General features: G+C 44.6%; 1 protein-coding gene and 4 non-coding genes across 5 annotated transcripts; 1 reads left to right on the top strand and 4 right to left on the bottom strand.

Moving 5' to 3' along the window:
* Nucleotides 1–493: 493 nt before the first annotated feature.
* Nucleotides 494–567, bottom strand: TRNAI-AAU (transfer RNA isoleucine (anticodon AAU)). Its single transcript has one exon. It is a non-coding gene; the product is annotated as a tRNA-Ile (tRNA).
* A 4,207-nt stretch (nucleotides 568–4,774) lies between these two features.
* On the top strand, nucleotides 4,775–4,857 carry TRNAL-UAA (transfer RNA leucine (anticodon UAA)). Its single transcript has one exon. It is a non-coding gene; the product is annotated as a tRNA-Leu (tRNA).
* A 7,446-nt stretch (nucleotides 4,858–12,303) lies between these two features.
* TRNAT-AGU (transfer RNA threonine (anticodon AGU)) lies at nucleotides 12,304–12,377 on the bottom strand. The gene has a single exon. It is a non-coding gene; the product is annotated as a tRNA-Thr (tRNA).
* A 2,204-nt stretch (nucleotides 12,378–14,581) lies between these two features.
* Nucleotides 14,582–17,674, bottom strand: POM121L2 (POM121 transmembrane nucleoporin like 2). The gene has a single exon (XM_004019056.5). The coding sequence runs from the start codon at nucleotides 17,672–17,674 to the stop codon at nucleotides 14,582–14,584; it is 3,093 nt and encodes a 1,030-aa protein (XP_004019105.3).
* A 1,887-nt stretch (nucleotides 17,675–19,561) lies between these two features.
* On the bottom strand, nucleotides 19,562–19,633 carry TRNAM-CAU (transfer RNA methionine (anticodon CAU)). The gene has a single exon. It is a non-coding gene; the product is annotated as a tRNA-Met (tRNA).

The following is a 19,633-nucleotide window of genomic DNA, read 5'->3' as shown; positions in this document are numbered from 1 at the left end:
TTAGTTTGCATCATTATCTCAAACTATATTATCCGTTGTTCCAAGTGTTTCAGGTTTGGCCATTGACGGCTCTTTCCAGCTCATAAAGAGACAGCTGACAAAACTGTTTCTCTCCTGCTGTGTTTGTATCAGTAGAGTTTTTTCACATAGCCTTTGAAAAACCTTGTTTCATCTTTTGCTGATCTAGTTAAGACTCAAGTGTGGAAATGTAGAAAGTGTAGATGGTTTCATAGTCTATTTTAGGAGGGAAATACTCCAGGAAGGTCAGTTTCTTCGCTGGAATCAGTTATCCTGTGGATCAAAATGTGCCAAAGAGACGCTCTATGTCTTGCTGGGTCACTGACTGCTATCCTTTCGTTCTGCAGATGCGAGTCAAACATGAGGAAAGATGTATGATTGATTCCAGTTAAAGTTCTCAGCGAGAGCTTCGTGTCCCAGACATGAACTGGGATATGGCGGTGAGCCTAAAAGGGATGAACCGTCGTCTTAAGCCTGGCCCGTACGGGGATCGAACCCGCGACCTTGGCGTTATTAGCACCACGCTCTAACCAACTGAGCTAACCGGCCAGACACGGCGGTTGGTGCTGGTGTTTATGCTATTAAAAGAAAAGGAATCAATACGGCTTTTCCGGGAGCTGCAAAAGGAACACAGTGAACCCAAATGACTACAAACTAATGTTCAAAGAAAGAAAAAAGCACATTCTTCCTTTCCCCCATCGTGGAATTAGGGGGAAGCAAAGAGGAATTCTTAGTATTTGGCGTGAATGAACTCTATTTCCTGAGGACTGAGGTAATCAAAATTGTGGAATACCTGCCTGAGAGCTAGGCCTAGCACCATAGCCACATTGATAGGGAGACTCTGAGAATACTTGAGGAGACGAGGTAGCCCAGGACCAACCCCAAAGCCATTAAATAATAAATGGAGAAGCTTGCAAATAAGTATGCAGCAAAGTAGGAGGAAAATCAAGAGGAAGTGAAGATTGGAGGGTACACCTCATTCTTTCATCGCTCGACAGGAATCGAGCACCCATGACTGTCAGACCATGGTGCACACGTTAAATGATGATGGGAATCACTGAGGCTAGACCTCAACATGAGTGGCTGTGGCTCAAGAGCAGCTTTTGTTACAGGGTAGCACCTGTGAGTCGGACACGACTGAGCGACTTCACTTTCACTTTTCACTTTCATGCGTTGGAGAAGGAAATGGCAACCCACTCCAGTGTTCTTGCCTGGAGAATCCCAGGGACCGGGGAGCCTGGTGGCCTGCCGTCCGTGGCGTCGCACAGAGTCGGACACGACTGAAGCGACGTAGCAGCAGCAGCAGCAGCAGCAGCAGCAGCACCTGTGACCTGCGCTAGGACTGATCCTCAGAAGAGATAACAGTGTTACTCCTCAGGGTTTGGAGTCAAGAAAGGCAGGGAATGACCCCTCACAGAATGGGCTTTATGCCTCTGTTTCCACACTCCTGCCCATCCCTCCCCTCACCCCACTCCTCTTTACTTTCCCTCCACTTCCCAGCTTCCCAGAGACACTCAGGCCACTTGACTGGCTAACTCCTGGTCCTGGTGAGGGTTGAACCAACCGGTGAATATGTACTGTTGGCAGTGCTAAGGCAGGCTAAGTGGGCCCCCGTGAGACTGTGTCCAATCTCTCAGAGCTTGGAGGTGTCCTCAGCAGGAAGGCTTGATCAGAACCCTAAACCCCTTGGATTGGAAGCTGGACTTGCCCAAGAGTGACATTTGATTACGGGAAAAGATTGGTGAGTGAAAAAGAAGGAAAACTAAAAGACAGACAGAGAAAGACAAGGATGAAGTGACAAGAAGAGCAGTAGAGACAATGAGGAAGAGCCTAAGAGACAGAAACTGAGCCTCACGGAGAAAGCACGATTGAGAAGATCGCAAAGGACAGGGAAAGTCTGAAGAGAGAGGAATAGGGGCAGAGAGAGAGAGTGAGAAAGAAAGTGACTCACGGGACGCAGAGACCAAAAGTGAGAGACAGAAACAGAGCAAGGGAGATAAGTAAGGACAGAGCAAGCAAGAGGGGAGGGAAGTAGAAAGATACTGAATGAGAGACAAGGGCAGAGACAGAGACGAAGAGAAAGAAAGAGAGCCAGACTAAGACACAGAGAGCAACAGAAATGAAGGTATTCAGAGAAACAGGAGCAGATTGAGAGACAATTAGAGACGTTAGCAGCAGCAGCAGCAGCAGCAGCACCTGTGATTTGTGCTAGGACTGATCCTCAGAAGAGATAACAGTGTTACTCCTCAGGGTTCAGGCAGGAGGAGACTGAGGGGGGAGGGTCCAGTGAGAGGAGCAGTGAGAAGCAGAGACAGGTCAGGGTCTGAAGTCCAGAGACAGACAGGCAGCAAGGCACCCAGCCCAGTACTTGAACAAAATTTGAGCATGAAGCTGCTTTGCAGGGGGAGGAGATGAGTGTAAAGACCCATGTTCATTTGACATTTAACGTTTAAAATAATGATATTCTCATTGAGTTGTGGAGAAGGGAACGGCTACCCTCTCCAGTGCTCTTGTCTGGAGAATTCCATGGACAGAGGAGCCTCGCAGGCTATAGTTCACGGGGTCCCAAAAAGTCGGACACGACTTTGTGACCGAACAACAATAGCACATTGAGAGCAGTTACTCGTATTTAGATAACTCTTCATCTGTAAGAAAGCACTTTTAGTTAGGAATGAGGATATTTGCAGACACAGATGGTTTTACGCAGGACAGTTGCTAAATGTGAATTCCTGGGAATTTCCTCTTTCAAAAGAAGCTACTTTCTCTTGTCCAATAAATGGAAACATGCTGGTCATACAGGAGATGGTGAGGGCGTGGCACCATCTAACCTGGCTCCCTTTTGCCAGCCCAAGCCAGATCTGCAGGTGCTGAGAGATTTTCTGTGAGGAAGTGGGGAGAATTTGGCAAGTTCAAACTCCAGGACTAGCAGATAGGAGGGATATGCAAATTAGTATGCAAATGATAAGGCAAATCACCCAGAACTTTTTGTTTCTTACCGAATTCTCTATATCCCTCAATATGTGAGGTGACATCATTTTCTTTGTTAGGGATCAGGACAGTGCTTGCCTGGCAAACTGTGTTTGGAAGAATTCTCCCTCTCTGACTTTTTGGATGAGTCTGAGAAGGATGGGTCTTAATTCTTCTTTAAATGTTTGGTGGAATTCACTAGTGGAGCCATCTGGTCCTACATATTTGTTAGTTGAGAGGTTTCTGATTACTGATCAATCTCCTTCGTAGTGATAGGGCTTTTCAGATTTTCTCTTTCATCATGAGTCAGTCCTGGTAGACTGTATGTTTCTGAGAATCTATTTTCTCTGTTGTCTAATTCGTTGATGTAGTATTTAGTTTTAAGCAGATAGAGCAATCTGAATCTTTGTATTACCTTTGTGTGAAAAGGTTTCTTTGCCAGTTGGCTAGTCAGCTTAGTTGGTTAAAGCATGGTGGTAATAACACCAGGGATGGGGGTTCAGTCCCCATATGGTCCACTGCAAGCCTTTTGTTACTTACTCACTGAATAATTTTGCTGCAGTCATCTAACAAATTGGAGATAACCTCACAGACATCAACTTGAGAATGAATGTTGACTTCATTTGTTCTTCAGCAGTGACACTACCTTCCTTCCCCTCCACCCCTGCCCCCAGCAAACACAGTCCCAGCAAAAAATGAAATTTCAGCATTTCAGATTTGATAGAGGGGCATTGTCACCACTCACTGTTTGAAATCCAAAGCCTATGTTCATTTAAGGAGGGAGCAGTGCTGGTAAGGCACCATCCCTTTGAAAGAGCTGATGACTGATATTTTCTGGGAAGGGGCTTAGGGTAGACTTTCAGAGGGTCAGTGGATTGACATATTCTGTGGAAGCATGGTTCTTCTGGAGAGACTCTTGTTGTTTGGTTGGCACTCAAAGGGATGTTTACTGAAGCGACTATATTCCTGGCTGGCTCATTTCAGAAAGCAGGGGGTGACAGTGATTGGTTGTGCAAATGTTCACAAAATGATTATCATGGATAGATCAATTGGTTTAAATTCAGGTCTGGTGGCTACTTGCTACCACTGCTATAGAACAGTCTTTTCCTAAGTTTGTGATTAGTATGTGTTTCAACATTTTACTTTGGCATAAAGCACACATTATTTGTTTGTTTAAATATATAAGTAACGTATAATAAAAATGTTTGCCAGAGTTAGGAAACAGATGATAGTGAAAGTTGCTCAGTCGTATCTGACCCTTTGTGATTTTATGAAATTATCCAGACCAGAATACTGGAGTGGGCAGCCTTTACCTTCTCCAGGGGATCTTCCCAACCAGGGGTCAAACCCAGGTCTCCCACATTACGGGCAGATTCCTCACCAACTGAGCTATCAGGGAAGCTACAGATATTAAAGAAATGAAAGGGGTCAAAAGGTACACATTTCCAGTAATAAAAAAAATAAGTTATGGAGATCTAAGGTACACTGTGGTAGTATCATTATTAATAACAATATTGTATTGAATATTTGGAAGTCCTTAAAAGAATAGATCCTAAAAGTTTTCATCACAAGAAAAAAAATTTGTAACATATGTGGTGATGGATATTAACTAGACTTACTGTGTTTCATTGTTTTTTTTTTTTTTTTTTTCCAAGAAACATTAAAAGGATTTTTCTTTTTAAAACTTGGTCTCTAATCTCCTGTAAAAGTATTCATAGTCTTCCAGGGACTAGCAAGTCTAATTAATTATAAGCCTGTAATATTGGATAGGTAGACCCTGCAGCCCACCACCGGGATGGCCGAGTGGTTAAGGCGTTGGACTTAAGATCCAATGGACATGTGTCCGCGTGGGTTCGAACCCCACTCCCGGTAGAGCTGCTTTTGTTGCTAAGTCATGTCCCACACTTTTGCGACCACATGGACTGTAGCCCGCCAGGCTCCTCTGTCCATTGGACTTTCCCAGGCAAGAATTCTAGAGTGGATTGCCATTTCCATTTCCAGTGTATCTTTCTCACCCAGGGATCAAGTTAATTTAGCATGTATCTTACCTGAAAATGACAGTTTTTGTGCAAAATTGGACAATAGTCCAGCATGTAGTTGACTCTGAACTCTTTTTATCCAATCTGACAGGCTCTTTCTATAATGGGTGAATTTAGCTAATTTAGATATGATGTAAATGATATACTTGTATTTTAAAAACCCACTCTCATTAATTGTTTTCTATGCGTTTTTTCCCTTTGTTTCTTTATTTTATCTCTTTCTTCCCATCTAGAGCATTGCCTTACCATTTGTATGTCTTAACAAATCATTGGTGGTTTCCCTAGGGTTTTCTATATACAGTTACACTAATCAAAATCTACCTTCAAATTATATCATGCTACTTACTGTACCATGTCAGAAGCTTGCAATAATATACTTCCTCCTATATTGTGTGTCATTGCTGCCACAGATTTTGCTTTCATGTATGCTATACCTGTACAGTATGTCACTACTACTTTTGCTTAATTCGGTCAGTCGTTTTTAGAGTGATTAAAATTGGAAAAAATATTCCTTATATGTACCTCTATTGTATCCATTTCTGTGGATATTCATTACTTTGTATTTCCTCTTCCTGAGCCAAGTTTATAACATTTCCTATTTTGCAGGTCTGATAGAAACGCACTCCAGTTTTTGTTTGTCAGGAAAGACTTTAATTTCTTATTCAGTTCTGGAAGATAGTTTTTGCTTGGTAGAGAATTCTGGGTTTACAGATTTTACAAAATTAGCCTCTCATCACTTTCATATGTTATTCCATTATCTTCTGGCATACCTAATCTGATGAAAATTCTACTGTTTTGGATACATAGCTAGCTAGCTAGGTATAGCTTGGAATTCTCTGACCTTGGAGGTGAGGTTTGATGTAGAGGTTTCCTCCACTATCAGAAAGTAGTTCAGTTCAGTTCAGCTGTTCAGTCGTGTCCAACTCTTTGTGTCCCCATCGACTGCAGCACGCCAGGCTTTCCTGTCCTTCACCAACTCTCGGAAGTTGCTCAAACTCATGTCCATCGAGTTGGTGATGCCATCCAAAAACAGAGTGGAAATGTTCCTATGAAACATTTCACAAGTTGAATTGGCATGAAGAAGCGATTCCCTTAGCACCCTTCTTGCATATAGATGCACAAAATAAGTGGAAATGAAACACAGATGCTTATAGTTTAAAGCTATGGTGCGATGGCACCCCACTCCAATACTCTTGCCAGGAGAATCCCATGAACGGAGGAGCCTGGTAGGCTGCAGTCCATGGGATCTCGAAGAGTTAGACTCGACTGAGCGACTTCCCTTTCACTTTTCACTTTCATGCATTGGAGAAGGAAATGGCAACCCACTCCAGTGTTCTTGCCTGGAGAATCCCAGGGACGGGGGAGACTGGTGGGCTGCTGTTCCTGGGGTCATACAGAGTCGGACATGACTAAAGTGACTTAGCAGCAGCAGCCTTGACACTGAGATGCTGGGTTATAGTTCCTGGGGGAGGAACTTGGCAGTTCCACCCTGGCTGCTCCTGGTGAGCTCAGCCTCTACAATAGTTAGTGAAGTCACTCCATCGTGTCCGACTCTTTGCCACTCCATGGACTGTAGTCCACCAGGCTCCTCAGTCCATGGGATTTTCCAGGCAGGAATATGGAGTGGGTTGCCATTTCCTTCTCCAGGGGATCTTCCCAAACCAGGGATCGAACCCGGGTCTCCTGCATTGTAAACAGACACTTTACCGTCTGAGCTACCAGGGAAGCAAAGCAAGAGCAATGTAGGTCTTTCCAAAAAATGAAGTGGCAGCAAAGTGAACTTTTGAAAAGTGAGGAATATCTGTATTTCATTATCTTGGGAAAATACTTAGTCATCAACTCTCCCAATATCTTTTCTGCTCTTTTCTCTCTTTTCACCTTCTGAGATTCTGATTACAAATATGTTAATCAATAATTCTGAAGTGCTCTTTCTTTTCCCTTGATGTTTCAACTTGGGTAGTTTCTAGGCCTTCCTTCAAGTTTATCATTTATTTTTTCAGTTTCTATAGAGTCTACTAATTAGTCTATTGAAGACATCCTATGTCTCTTACTGTGTGTCTGTGTTTGAATTTAGGATATTTATTTGACTTTTAGTTTCCAACAATCTATTGAAATGTACCATCTGTTTATGCGTTGGGATAACAAAAGGACCTACTATGTTCCATTGGCATCTGAAATGGGAGTAGTCTAAAGGGACTAATCTTGTAACGTGTGGGATGTGATGCTATCTCCAGAAAAATAATGTCAGCATTGAGTTAAACTGTAGGACACTCAGCTAGTGTTGCAGAATTACTCGGTGGTGGTGGTGGTGGAGTACTCCCACATATTTACTGGCCAGACTTCTCTGAAGTAAAGTGTTCTTGTGAGTAGTGAAGAAGAAACACAGGAGGAAAAACAGCTTTGTTTTTTTCTAATGCACTTCTCAGCTCCAAATTCAGCCTTTTAGACTGCTTTTTGAAAAGGGACCTGGGTTTTTTAAATATTTATTTTCTTGTCAGCAGAGGGTGCAGGAGAGACACAGTAGGAATAAGTTTTGCTTTCTGGTTCTAGGAGTTCCTGCAGCCATCAGCATCTTTGGTGTCCAACTCTATTCTTTTGACTTTCACAATAGTAGAAAAAAGAAATTGAGTGTTCATTGATCCATTCACAAATATTTATTGACCATTATGTGTGGTAAATATTCCAGGATGCAAAAAAGAATTAAGACTGGTTGTAGGGATTATACAAACAACAGCGGTTTCCAGTAACTGTTGGAGCACTCATTGAAAACTCTCAAACGGTAACATCATAGATTAAGGCCAATATATCCAAAGATTGCAAAGCAGAGAGACTTTGATCCAGGCAGACTGAAGAATAATTCCCTGAGAGTACTGATGGGGGTACAAACTCTGACAAGGGGAACTAGGAGAAAAAGGAAAGGACTGTGAGGTTAAACAATGATCTCCACCAGACACAAGATCTCCATGCAGTTTCTGGGAACAGGAAACTTCTGATTCATTGCTTCCATCTCCTCCTCTATTCTTTTCCACCTTCTCCACACACAAAATTTTTACTGAAGGTTTTTGAGAATATTTCTGGGTAGGAAAAGAAATGCCAGAGATGGAAGGCATCTGGAAACATCCCCTTTTGCTTTTCATTTGTTGGTTTTAGCTTCTTGTTTGATTGCATTCATTCAATAATTCATTTGTAATTGTGGTCAGTTCAGTTCAGTTGCTCAGTCATGTCCGACTCTTTGCAACCCCATGAATCACAGCATGCCAGGCCTCCCTGTCCATTACCAACTCCCAGAGTTCATTCAGACTCACATCCGTCGAGTCAGTGATTCCATCCAGCCATTTCATCCTCTGTCGTCCCCTTCTCCTCCTGCCCCCAATCCCTCCCAACATCAGAGTCTTTTCCAATGAGTCAGCTCTTCGCATGTAATTGTGGTAGGCGTACCTCAATTGTTCACAGGCCAGTTGCTTGCATTTCAAGTCATTGCCAATAGGTCAAGAGTGAAAGTGAAAACAATAAAGCCTTTTGAAGAAAATGTAGTCAAATACTTCCATGCCTTTGAGATTAGCAAGTGTATGTTAGACAGGACTAAGCTACACTGTGCCTTACAAAAACTGAACCCCTTTTTCCTCAGAAGTCCACTAAGAGAGAAAAACATTAGCCACAGACTGGAAGGAGATACTCCAGATAAAATTCACACATGTGAATTTGTTGGAGTTGGAGTCAGAGCAAAGGCTGTAGTTGTGAGCATACATTGGAAAATCTTTGTTTTGAAGTTGTGAACCTTCATGAGGGCTGCTGCTGCTACTGCTTTTAAGTCGCTTCAGTCGTGTCCGACTCTGTGCGACCCCATAGACAGCAGCCCACCAGGCTCCCCCATCCCTGGGATTCTCCAGGCAAGAACACTGGAGTGGGTTGCCATTTCCTTCTCCAATGCATGAAAGTGAAAAGTGAAAGAGAAGTCGCTCAGTCGTGTCCGACTCTTCGAGATCCCATGGACTGCAGCCTACCAGGCTCCTCCGTTCATGGGATTTTCCAGGCAAAAGTACTGGAGTGGGGTGCCATTGCCTTCTCTGTTCATGAGGGCAGTAGACTACAAAGGAAAGTTTTGTACTTCAGTAAGGTGACAAAAACCAGAAGAGTGAGCTGTTCCCGCCTAGTTTTTAACTGGGGACCTTTATGCATATAAAGCAAAGGTGCTGACCACTGCACCACAGAAACATCACCCCCAGCTTAGGTGTTCAAGTCTAATAAAATGGCTTTCTAGTTTCTTTGGTTGCAACCCCCCGCCCCAGTCTAATAATTTTGAATATTTCTCTTGTAGAATGTTTTCACTCACAGTGCTTTGCTTTCCATCCTTTTAAAAACTTTGTTAAAATAGTAAAAATAAAAGGGAAAAACCCACCCAGCATTAATGTAATCTGAATTATTCAAGTTCAAAAAAGGAGTGATTAATATTGCCTGAAAAAAGTATGAGCTCTGTGAAGGCTCCACAAGAAAACATTGCATTGGCCATTGTTCTGTCTGAAAAACTTGGATTTTATAAAGGGGCCACTGTGTGATAGATAACCTCAGTTTTGCCAGGCAAGATGTAACAAAGAGAAGTGGTTAAGATGTTTATTGACACAAATGGAAATATCTTAGGGTCAAGCCAGGAAAGAAAACATTTCAGGTGTGGTTTGAAACTTTGTGAGAGAAGCCCACTGAGCTTCAAGTTCAACCTAAACCATATAGCTCCATTTCAGATGTCTTTTATAGGTTGAAGATGAATGTTATTGGTCTGGTTTGCATTTCAGTATGGGAATGGGACTCTAGGAGAATATTCTGCAGGACAAGAATACACCACCTTGCACATATCACCACGTGAACATCTCTGCATGTCCCTCACCAAAAGAAGACATCAATCACATTCCTTCAGCTTTTAACAACTACCTATCATAGACCTACTCTCAATCAGGCATTTGTGTTGATGCTGATTTAAGTGGTGGCAAAAAAGACCTGCTTTCTATGAGAATTTTGAAAATTAAATTTTCATTTTGAAGTGATTTTCAAAAAGTTGCAAAGACAACAGAATTTCCTTATACCCATTACCCAGTTTCCTTTAATATTAGCTTCTTACATTACCATGGTACCTTTGTTAAAACTAAAAAACCAATGTTGATATTTTACTGATAACTAAACTCTTAACTTTGTCTATATCACACCTGTTCTTACATAATGTCCTTTCTCCTCCACCCCCTATTCCCCCACGCCCCCTCCACGACACCGCCTGACACCGCCAAGATCCCACGTTGTATTCAGCCTCCCCTGGTCTGTGATTGTTTCTTGGTGTGGATGAAGTATTTTTATAGAATACTTGACTATCTTCCAGTCTAGGTTTGTTTGATATTTTTCATGTGACAACTTGAGGTTATAGGTTTTTGGGAGAGAACAAAGAGATAAAGCACTTGTCCCATCACTTTACATCAGATGTTACATGATAGGAGCATGGCTTACCATTGGTGATGGTAACTTTGATCATTTTTAAGGTAGTATTTGCCACTTTTCTCCCTTTTGAAGTTCTTATGTTTTCCTACTTCATACTGGACTATTGGAGAAGGAAACGGCAATCCACTCCAGTATTTTTGCCTGGAGAATCTTTTGGACAGAGGAGCCTGGCAGGCTACAGTCCATGGGGTCGCAAACAGTCAGACACAACTGAGCAACTAACACTAACACTGGACTATTTAGAAGCTAGTCACTGAGTATGGCCCATATTCCAGAAGGGAGGGAAGTAAGCTCTATGGATGGGTCTTGGGTGGGTCGGGGGATTATTTACTTACTTAGGTTGGAATTCTTTCTTAAAGGAAAAGTATCCTTTCTGCTGTATTCACTGACTTATTTTTCAATCATTTATTTATATCAGTATGGATTTATGAATATGTATTTTACACTGCAGTTTGGATTATAATCCCAAACCATATTATTTGTAGTTCTAAGTGTTCCAGGTTTGGCCATTGACAGCTGTTTCCCTCTTATAAAAAGACAATTCAGTTCAGTTCAGTTCAGTTCAGTTCAGTCACTCAGTCGTGTCCAACTCTTTGCGACCCCATCAACTGCAGCACTCCAGACTTCCCTGTCCTTCATCAACTCCCAGAGCTTGCTCAAACTCATGTCCATCGAGTCAGTGATGCCATCCAACCATTTCATCCTCTCGTCCACTTCTCCTGCCTTCAATCTTTCCCAGCATCAAGGTCAGTTCCAGTGAGTCAGTTCTTCACATCAGGTGGCCAAAGTACTGGAGTTTCACCTTCAGCATCAGTCCTTCCAATGAATATTCAGGGTTGATTTCTTTTAGGATGGACTGGTTGGATCTCCTTGCAGTCCAAGGGACTCTCAAGAGTCTTCTCCAACACCACAGTTCAAAAGCATCAGTTCTTTCATGCTCAGCTTTCTTTGTAGTACAACTCTCACACTCAAACATGACTACTGGAAAAACCATAGCTTTGACTAGACAGACCTTTGACTCTTTGCTAAAGAGACGATTAAAGAAGCTGTTTTTAGCTGGTGGTTCAGATGGTAAAGATCTGACTGCAATGCAATGTGAGAAGCCGCAGTTCCATCTCTGGGTGGGGATAATACCCTGGATAAGGGAATGGCTTCCCACTCTACCTGGATAATTCGATAGAGAGAGGAGCCTGGCGGGCTACTGTCCAACTTTCTCTTTTCTTTTCTTTACTGCTGTGCTGATATTAATACTTTTTTCCACCTGTCATTTAAAAAACCTTGTTTCATCCTTTGCTGAACTAGTTAAAACCTTAATGTGGAAGTGTAGAAAGCGACGATGGTTTCACAGTTTATTTATAGATGAATATAGTACAAGAAGTTCAGTTTCTTTGCAGAATTAGTTATCCAGTGGAAAAACATGCCCAGAGCCACTCTACTTTCCTTGCTAGTCACTCACTGCTGTGCTTTCACCCTGCAGATGGGGTTCAATGTGTTGTGCTTGGTCCCTCAATCATGTCTGACTCTTCATGACTCATGGACTGTAGCCCACCAGGCTTCTCTGTCCTTGGGACTGTCCAGGAAAAAACACTGGAGTGGGTTGCCATTCCCTTCTCCAGGCAGGGATGGAACCTGGGTCTTCAGCATTTCAGGCGGATTCTTTACAGGACTTCTACCTTCGGGGAAATCAAGGATTTCAACCAGCTTTATCTCTCAGACAGTAATTGTGACACCCCAGTGGATATGAGACCAGAATTCTCATCTGTGTGTAAATGTAACAAAAATATCACCTCATGCTAGTTGGCCTGTACGGGGATCAAACCCGCGAGCTTGGCGTTACTAGCACCACGTTCTAACCAACTGAGCTAACCAGCCACCTGATGCTTATTCTGTTCCTTTTCACCCAATTAAATAAAAATGAAACGAAATGATTTCTTCAAATTCTTGGGGGCAGGAGGCTGGGAATGCCGGGAGAGAAACGAACACAAAAACCTGAAACAACCAAAAACTACAATTAATTTTTAAAATCTTCACATTGTTCCTATTTCAGTCTTCCCCTATCTTGGAGTTAGGAAAGAAAAAGAGAGAAAAACATTTGGCCTCAGTGAACTGTAGTTCTTTGGGGCCTGGCTCAAACTATTCTGATTGTGATTGTTAATCAGGCAATTACCCCTGTCTGTTTGTTGGTGTCTCCACAGTCTACCACACATTTCCAGCCCCCAGTCTGTCTCCATTTGATTCCTTCCTCACAGGGCAACTAGAGCAATATAAACTCAAACTTGTGTTTTTCCTAACTTAAAATCTTTCCAGGATTCTCCATTGTATTTGGAACCCTATCCACACCGCTGGACGTGGTTTATAGCATATCTATGATCTGCCCCTGCTTCTCCCAAAGCTTGCCAGACTCCTTGAACAGTTATCCCAACAGATCTGCTGTTTTCTGGATGATCCTCTGAAGGTGTTTTAACTTTGGTCTGTGATACCCTTCCCCAGTTTATTCCCAGAATACACACCTTAAAACAGAAATCAAGTTCAAAGACTTCTCTGGTAAGATGAACTTCTGTCTTCTGCTTACATTCCCCTAGCCTTTGTCATTTATTTTGAAATCACTGGCTACTGACCAATCAACCCGCTAAACTATTATCTCCAAAGCAGGAGTTTCCATCTCCTCTGAATGTCTGGTGCAAAGAACAATACAGGGCATATAGCCATCACTATATAAATGCTAAATTATCATGTAAAGAGTAGTACAAAGGGTCTCATACTTTTTCTCTTATCCCGCCCCACTCTATAAGACAGCAATCCTGGATTGTGGAATGTCTTTAAAAGGTGAAATAGCATTAATATTTAGAGTCATATATACCTGGGTTAGAGTTCTAACTTTGGTGATTTGCTGTAGGGAGGGATAAGTGAGCACAGAATTTGGAGCCAAGAGGATTTAAGTCCCAAATTTAACCTTTACTAACTGGTTGAGATTGGGCAAGTTTCTCAGTATCTCCCTGCCTCAGAATAGATGTGAGTTGGATAGTAACTCCTATACCATAAACTCACGTCAACAATTTACTTTTATTGTATCAACCAATTTGAGATGGTTTATTTTTCCAATTATGTCTCTTTCAAGGTATCCATAAAGCAGGAGATAGATGTATTCATGGAGTCATTCTTGCCTTTTTTTTTTTCATTAGGATGATAAGTGCTAAGGAATATGTTGAGGCTTACTCATAGACCTCACATTGGTTATGTACTTTTTCTCTTTTATTCCTCAGGTCCAAGAGTTTTACTGCACTACCTACCCCAGCTAGGAGAGATGTGAATGTAAAGGGTGACTATATAAGGTATTATACAAATTAAAAGAAAAAAATGAAATGTAAGCTTTGGTTCCCTAACTGAGCATTTCTGGCTCATACTGGAGGAATTATGACCTATGGTGTAAAGAGCAGAAGCAAGATTGCACCACTGTGTCTTTTTCTCCCCAGTCCTCCTGCGGGTACTCTCATGGGTTAACCACTGATCCTCAAGGAAAAGTTGGATTCAAGGTCCAACTGCATTAAAAGCTTCTCCAAAACTATATAAAAATTAAAAAAATAAAAGCGTCTCTGAAAACCAATTGAGGAACAAAGGTGAGAGAAATGAGGACTCGGTTGCCCTAGGGAATCAGATAAAGGAACCACTTCTTTGAGCCAAATAAAAGAAGGCTGAGATTTAGAAAGAATCTATTCCACCTTCCAGAGTTGCAAGAGGGCTGTATTTGTTGCCTCCCTGTTATGTCTGTTCCCAGAAAAAAAGCAGGAGGCAGAGTCCTGATTGAGCTCATCCTTGACACAGAAAGAAATGGGCAGGGAGGGGAAGGCAAGGCTCTGTTCAGTCCCAAAGATTTAGTTCCACTCAGTTCCATTCTGCTATTATCACTGATACTTTAGTCTTTCATCGTCTTCTAGAATGTAGATTAGGACCACAAGGCGAATGTGCAAAGCTCTCACCTTAGATCTCAGGTATTTTTGCTATAGAGACTTAGAAGATGCTGAGGCAATTCACTACACTGAGGTCCACATCACAGTATGAATGGCAAGGAACACAGGTTATTTCTTATGGGAATGATGCCTTCGAGAATGCCCTTGCTCCCTGTTCCTTGAGGTTTTTGATTTTGTGCCAATGGGAAATGATGAGGCTGGCGATCTGAAAGATCCTTTTCCAACAGAGCCCTGGGGAGGTGAAGAATGCATCCCAAAGCCAAAACTGCTGCCTGCCTTGACTGGTCCAAGGACAGGAGTGCTCTGAGCAAAAGGATCCATGGAAGGGCCCCTAAACATAGTTTTTCTTGCAGAAATGTTGGCCCTCCCAAAGGCAAAAGGTGTGCCCTGGCTGGTCAGGCCCTGGTTTTTTGGGCCCCAGCCTTTACCCAAGGGTGTGATGGTGCTAGTTGTCCCACTTGGCACTGCTCCAGTGCTGAATGCTCTGGAGTTGGAACTCATGTCTGGAGCAGTCACACTGACCCCAGTCTCACCACAGTCCATAGGGGTTACTAATCCCCCAAAGTCAAAAGGTCTCGGGGCTGTGCTACCAAACACTGAGCCACAAGCCCCAGTACGGTTGGTTGGGGTAACAACTCCAAAACCATTTGTATTAGCCTGACCAAAGGGAAAAACTATTGGAGTGTTGTTAACATCTGGCCGGAGGTTGGTAGGGATGCAAAAGGTGGAGGCTGATGGTGCCAAACCTCCAAAGGTTGACTGAGTGGGACTGTTGAAGGATGGTTGAGTCAGAGTTTGTGCTGGGATTGAGGATGCCACTGTTGAGTTTCCAAAAATGAGAGAGCTACTGAAGCTTGGGCCAAGGGGTGGTTGGGGGGCTCCTTGCTTCTGCCCATATGCAATCCCAAATGTAGGCTGGGGAGTTGCTCCCAGGGATAGTGGAAAAGGTGGCCTTGGGCCTGACCCCAAGGGAATTGTGAATGCTGAGGTTGAACTGGAGATCCTGGATGACAATGCAGGCTGGTTGGTGTTTCCTAGGGCTGAAGCGGACAGAGAGCTAGCCCTAAAATTGGCAGTGCTCCTGGTAGGGGATATTTGGACAGCACTGGGAAGAACCTGGCTAAAGATAGTGACTGTGTGTACAGTAGGGATGGTAGGACGTTGGCATGGTGGCAAAATGAAGCCTGCAGCTGGGGAGAAACTGGCCTTGAAGGCACAGGCAGCCCCAAGAAGGAAAGTGTGGCAAGTGGAAGGGATGGAGTAAGTGTTGCCTATGGTACTGGTAACATTCACTACACCAAAATCCAAAGGTGGTTTAAAAGAGTCTTTGGATGTGCTAGCTGGTGTGGTGGACATGACTACAGAGGTAGCCTTGACCAGGCCATGGAAGAGATGGGTAGAAGCAGGGGTAGGTGGAGGAGAGGCCTGCTTGAAAGAGAAAGGAGCTATCATGGGCATAGTTTTAAGTGGCCTTACACTGCCAAAGATAGGCCTGAAAGTGGGAGTTAAGGTACCCGGAGCTGAAGATGGAGCAGCTGTGACTGAAATTCTAGAGTATAAGGAGGTCCCAGTCTCACTATTGGGTGGGAGCCCCAAAATGGGTTTTGACATGTGGTCAGCAGAAGCTGCAACAGGAGGCACAGATGCAGGAGGATGGGGAGCTGGGTTGCTCATCAGTCTAGATGAAGTACTTTGCATAGTGGGGGCTGTAGAGACAACAGCAGATGAGTCCAGGTGCGCAGCAGCCTGAGAAGTCAAAGGTAGCCGTGTGGTGCCAGTGACTGGTGATGTGGGAGAAACAGGGGTCAGATGGATGAAAGTAGCTGGGAGTTTTGAGTCCGAAGAGATGCCTGAAAGGGGGTCTGACTGTGAGCACCCAAATGGGGCTGGCAGGCTTGCTGTTGTCAAAGGTGAATGGGCTGCACTGATTACCTCTCCAGTGGGTTGTGGGAAGGCCGGTGGACCTGGAGACTTCTGTAACTTATTTAAATTTTCCAACTGAGGATCAGTGCCCTGGGCTGGGGCTGTGCCTGCAGAAGGCAGGGTGAGAGATAGGGAAGACTGAATAGCAGACCTAGACTCAGAGGCAGAGTCTGTGGTGATCTCAGTTGTATTCTCTCTGGCTTTGCTGTTTGATTGGAGTCCAGCTTTCTTCCCTAACACCAGGTCTTCAGGGACTGGATGACCAAGCTGGGGAGGTGGAGTGAGAGACAGCAGGTTTTCAGGGCTAGATGGAAGCAGTGGAATCTGATTTTGCTGTCCAGAGCTTCCAGATGTTTCTGGGGACTCGTCTGATACCAGTGGGACTGGAGGGTGAGACTGATGACCTTTTTCTTTCTTTTTTACTGGCCACTCTGGTATCTGGAGTGATGCACTGGGAATACTTTTCTTCCAAGGTTCCGAAAAACCTCGAGAAGAGCTGAAAGAGCTTGCGATAGCATTTCTTTTGGAGTTAAGGGAGTCGCCTGTGTGTGTGCTGGTCAAGGAGTCCATGGAGGAACAACTGGGCCTTTTATTCAAGCTGTGATCTGAGCTCCAAGGGTTGAGGCCTCTCTTCAGAGGCCCAGGCCTGGGCACAAAAGAAGTGAGGACTCCCTTTTTCACCAGAGGTTTAAATGCAGATGGTCTGGTCTCTGGAATACTTCTCTTACAGTCAAAGCTTTCCTGAAACAGTGGTTCTTTGAACCTCACTTTCCCCTTCTTGCACTCTTTGAGGGCCCTCAGCACCGTTTCCTTTGCACAGGGGTCTGGGAGCCTCTCAGAGGGTGAAGACCCTGCAGAGTTGATTACCTCTTCTGGGGAAGCGGAGGGGGGCACTGTCCGCTCAGGAGGAACGATCTTGATGGTCACTGGGCTCCATATTGCCCTGGGGTGCCGCAGAGACCAGACACTTCGCTTGAAGTAACCTTCCCACCAGTCTGAGGGAAGAGGCCCCATGATAGAATTCTGGCATCTCTTCATGGGAAAGCGCCTCCAAGCCTCACTGACCATCCACGCGGTGGGGTTGGTAGGAACCCAGTCCGGCGGCCTCCTCGCAGGTCTGTGTCGAGGGGCAGGGTGGGCACGATGGACGTGCTGAATCCGGTAGACTTGATGAAGGGACTGAGTTGGCCGGCGGTTCACTGGCCTCTCCGACAAGTCTGTGCGCCCTTCTGCTGGGGATGATGGCGAAAGTCCCAGCTTGCTCAGGTAACTGCCCATGCGGATCAATGAAGCGGAGTTGGTGACTTGGATTTAGGGTTTCCGCTCCCGAGGTTTCCCGACGACCCAGCCGCGGTCGAAGTGCGCAGTGTTCGGATGACGGTTGGCATCGCGGCACGAGGAAAGAGCAAGGGTCTCGGGGCGCTCCACATCCTCCAGGTCCGGTATCCGAAAGTCAGCAGCCGGCGAAAACAGAGGACACACGGCACGTCGGCGGTCCGGGTGGCCTGCTCGGCTATTTTGAGGCAGAAGCTGGACGCTCGGGCCTCTGTTCTCTCCTCTCCAGGTTGCAGAGCGCGGCGGGCGGAGAGGGATTGGAGAGGAAGCGCGCGGCCGGAGTTCACCCAGGCACGCAGAGCTAGAGCTGGGCAGGCGCGGAGTCTCCAGATTACCGCAGCGGCCGGCAGGAAGGGGCCAGGCTGTGGGAGGCGGGCCTGATCCATGCGCCCTCCTGTTCCCTGGAGTCGGAATAATGAGTGCAGTCCGAGCCCAGCAGGGTGAGTCGGGGTGGGGGAGCTCTCGGGAGCGCAAGACTGGAGACTCGGACGCGAGGATCTGTGCAGCCCAGACTGCATTCTTGGCGCCAGCAGCCGGGAGCAACTCAAGCGGGAGTTGCTGGGTGGGGATTCACGCACTTCTTTCCTTTGCCTTTTTGTTCCTGCAGCCAGTAGGGGTCAGTCATTGCCTCGTGGATGATAAACGCCGGACGCAGCCCCACCATCCAGGGTCGCCCCCCGGAGACTGAATCCGGCCCTCCGATTGTTCGTACTGCTTCTACAGGCGCTGCAGCAGTCTGGAGGGGTCTCGAGACTTCGGACTGAGCCAAAGGGATTACCTGTCTGCGAGCCGCGAACCTGAGCGCCTCCGCAGGCACGCGGCTTAGTCGCTAGCTCAGCCACCCAGACTCTCTTCATTTGCGATCTTCACCTAACCCAGTGCGGTCGAAGCTTTCGGAGGGGAGCAAAAGAGTGGGAGATTTAATTTGAGACTGAATATTCAGACTAAGCCAGGGTGAACTAGGGGACTAACATTCTGAGAAATTAAGAAACAACGTTTTAAGATTCTAGAACAACTCCTAATAATAAAATTGGCATGGATTGAAGACAACTCTTTGAAGAAAGATCATTTCAAGGTTAAGTTAAGGAACTCGGAGAGAGGGTTCCCTTCAAAACCCACACGGTCCAAAAATGAGTCCAGACATTTCGCACTTCATCGATCTCTTTCTCCTTGAACTTGCATTTCTATAGAATCCTCCAATATAATGTATGTTTATGCTTAAAGTCTTTATTCGATCATCCTACTATACTAGTCTGTACCAAATAAGTATAAACATTGAAGTCTGAAATTTTAATATTTAGTGATACCACAAATCTGTTATAAGCAAATTTGGGGTTTAATTTATATTTGCATTTACTAATAGAATGCAATCAATCAAAACATCTTGAGTAGGTAATAAGTTGAAAAACCTCTTTACTGGAAGATGTAACAGAAGCAAATATGGAATTTATCACTTCTTGCTCCATGAGGTAGCATACAATGTACAAGACCACCTGGACAGAAAGAATATTTCCAATCGCTCTTCTTCTGGACACCAGGGATGGAAGGAATTTTACAATTCGGAGTAGTGTGCCACTTCAGATAGAAGAGTTTGGAATTGCCTAGTGGGAGAATCGTGGGATTTTAAAGTAAGGTGGGAAACAACCCAAATTAGAGGATTACCAAACTCGTGAATTTTTATTGATTAAACATGGAAGATGTAGAAATTGACTTGGTTTCTGTTCTTGTATCCTGGAATAAAGTTGGAATAAAGTTTAGCGTAAATCAGTCAGTTCAGTCGCTCAGTAGTGTCCGACTCCTGGCGAGAATAAACAGATGTAAAAATCTCCCTAGCAGAGGATGGTTTCGATCCATCGACCTCTGGGTTATGGGCCCAGCACGCTTCCGCTGCGCCACTCTGCT

This window comes from Ovis aries, chromosome 20 (assembly GCF_016772045.2).
Source record: "Ovis aries strain OAR_USU_Benz2616 breed Rambouillet chromosome 20, ARS-UI_Ramb_v3.0, whole genome shotgun sequence".
Taxonomy (NCBI): Eukaryota; Metazoa; Chordata; class Mammalia; order Artiodactyla; family Bovidae; genus Ovis; species Ovis aries.
The sequence above is the reverse complement of the archived record's forward strand: the minus strand, read 5'-3'. Positions and strand labels throughout refer to the sequence as shown.

What these genes read in the sequence shown, in the direction of transcription:
- POM121L2 (XM_004019056.5), bottom strand. Translation starts at nt 17,674, where the DNA reads ATGGGCAGTTACCTGAGCAAGCTGGGACTTTCGCCATCATCCCCAGCA.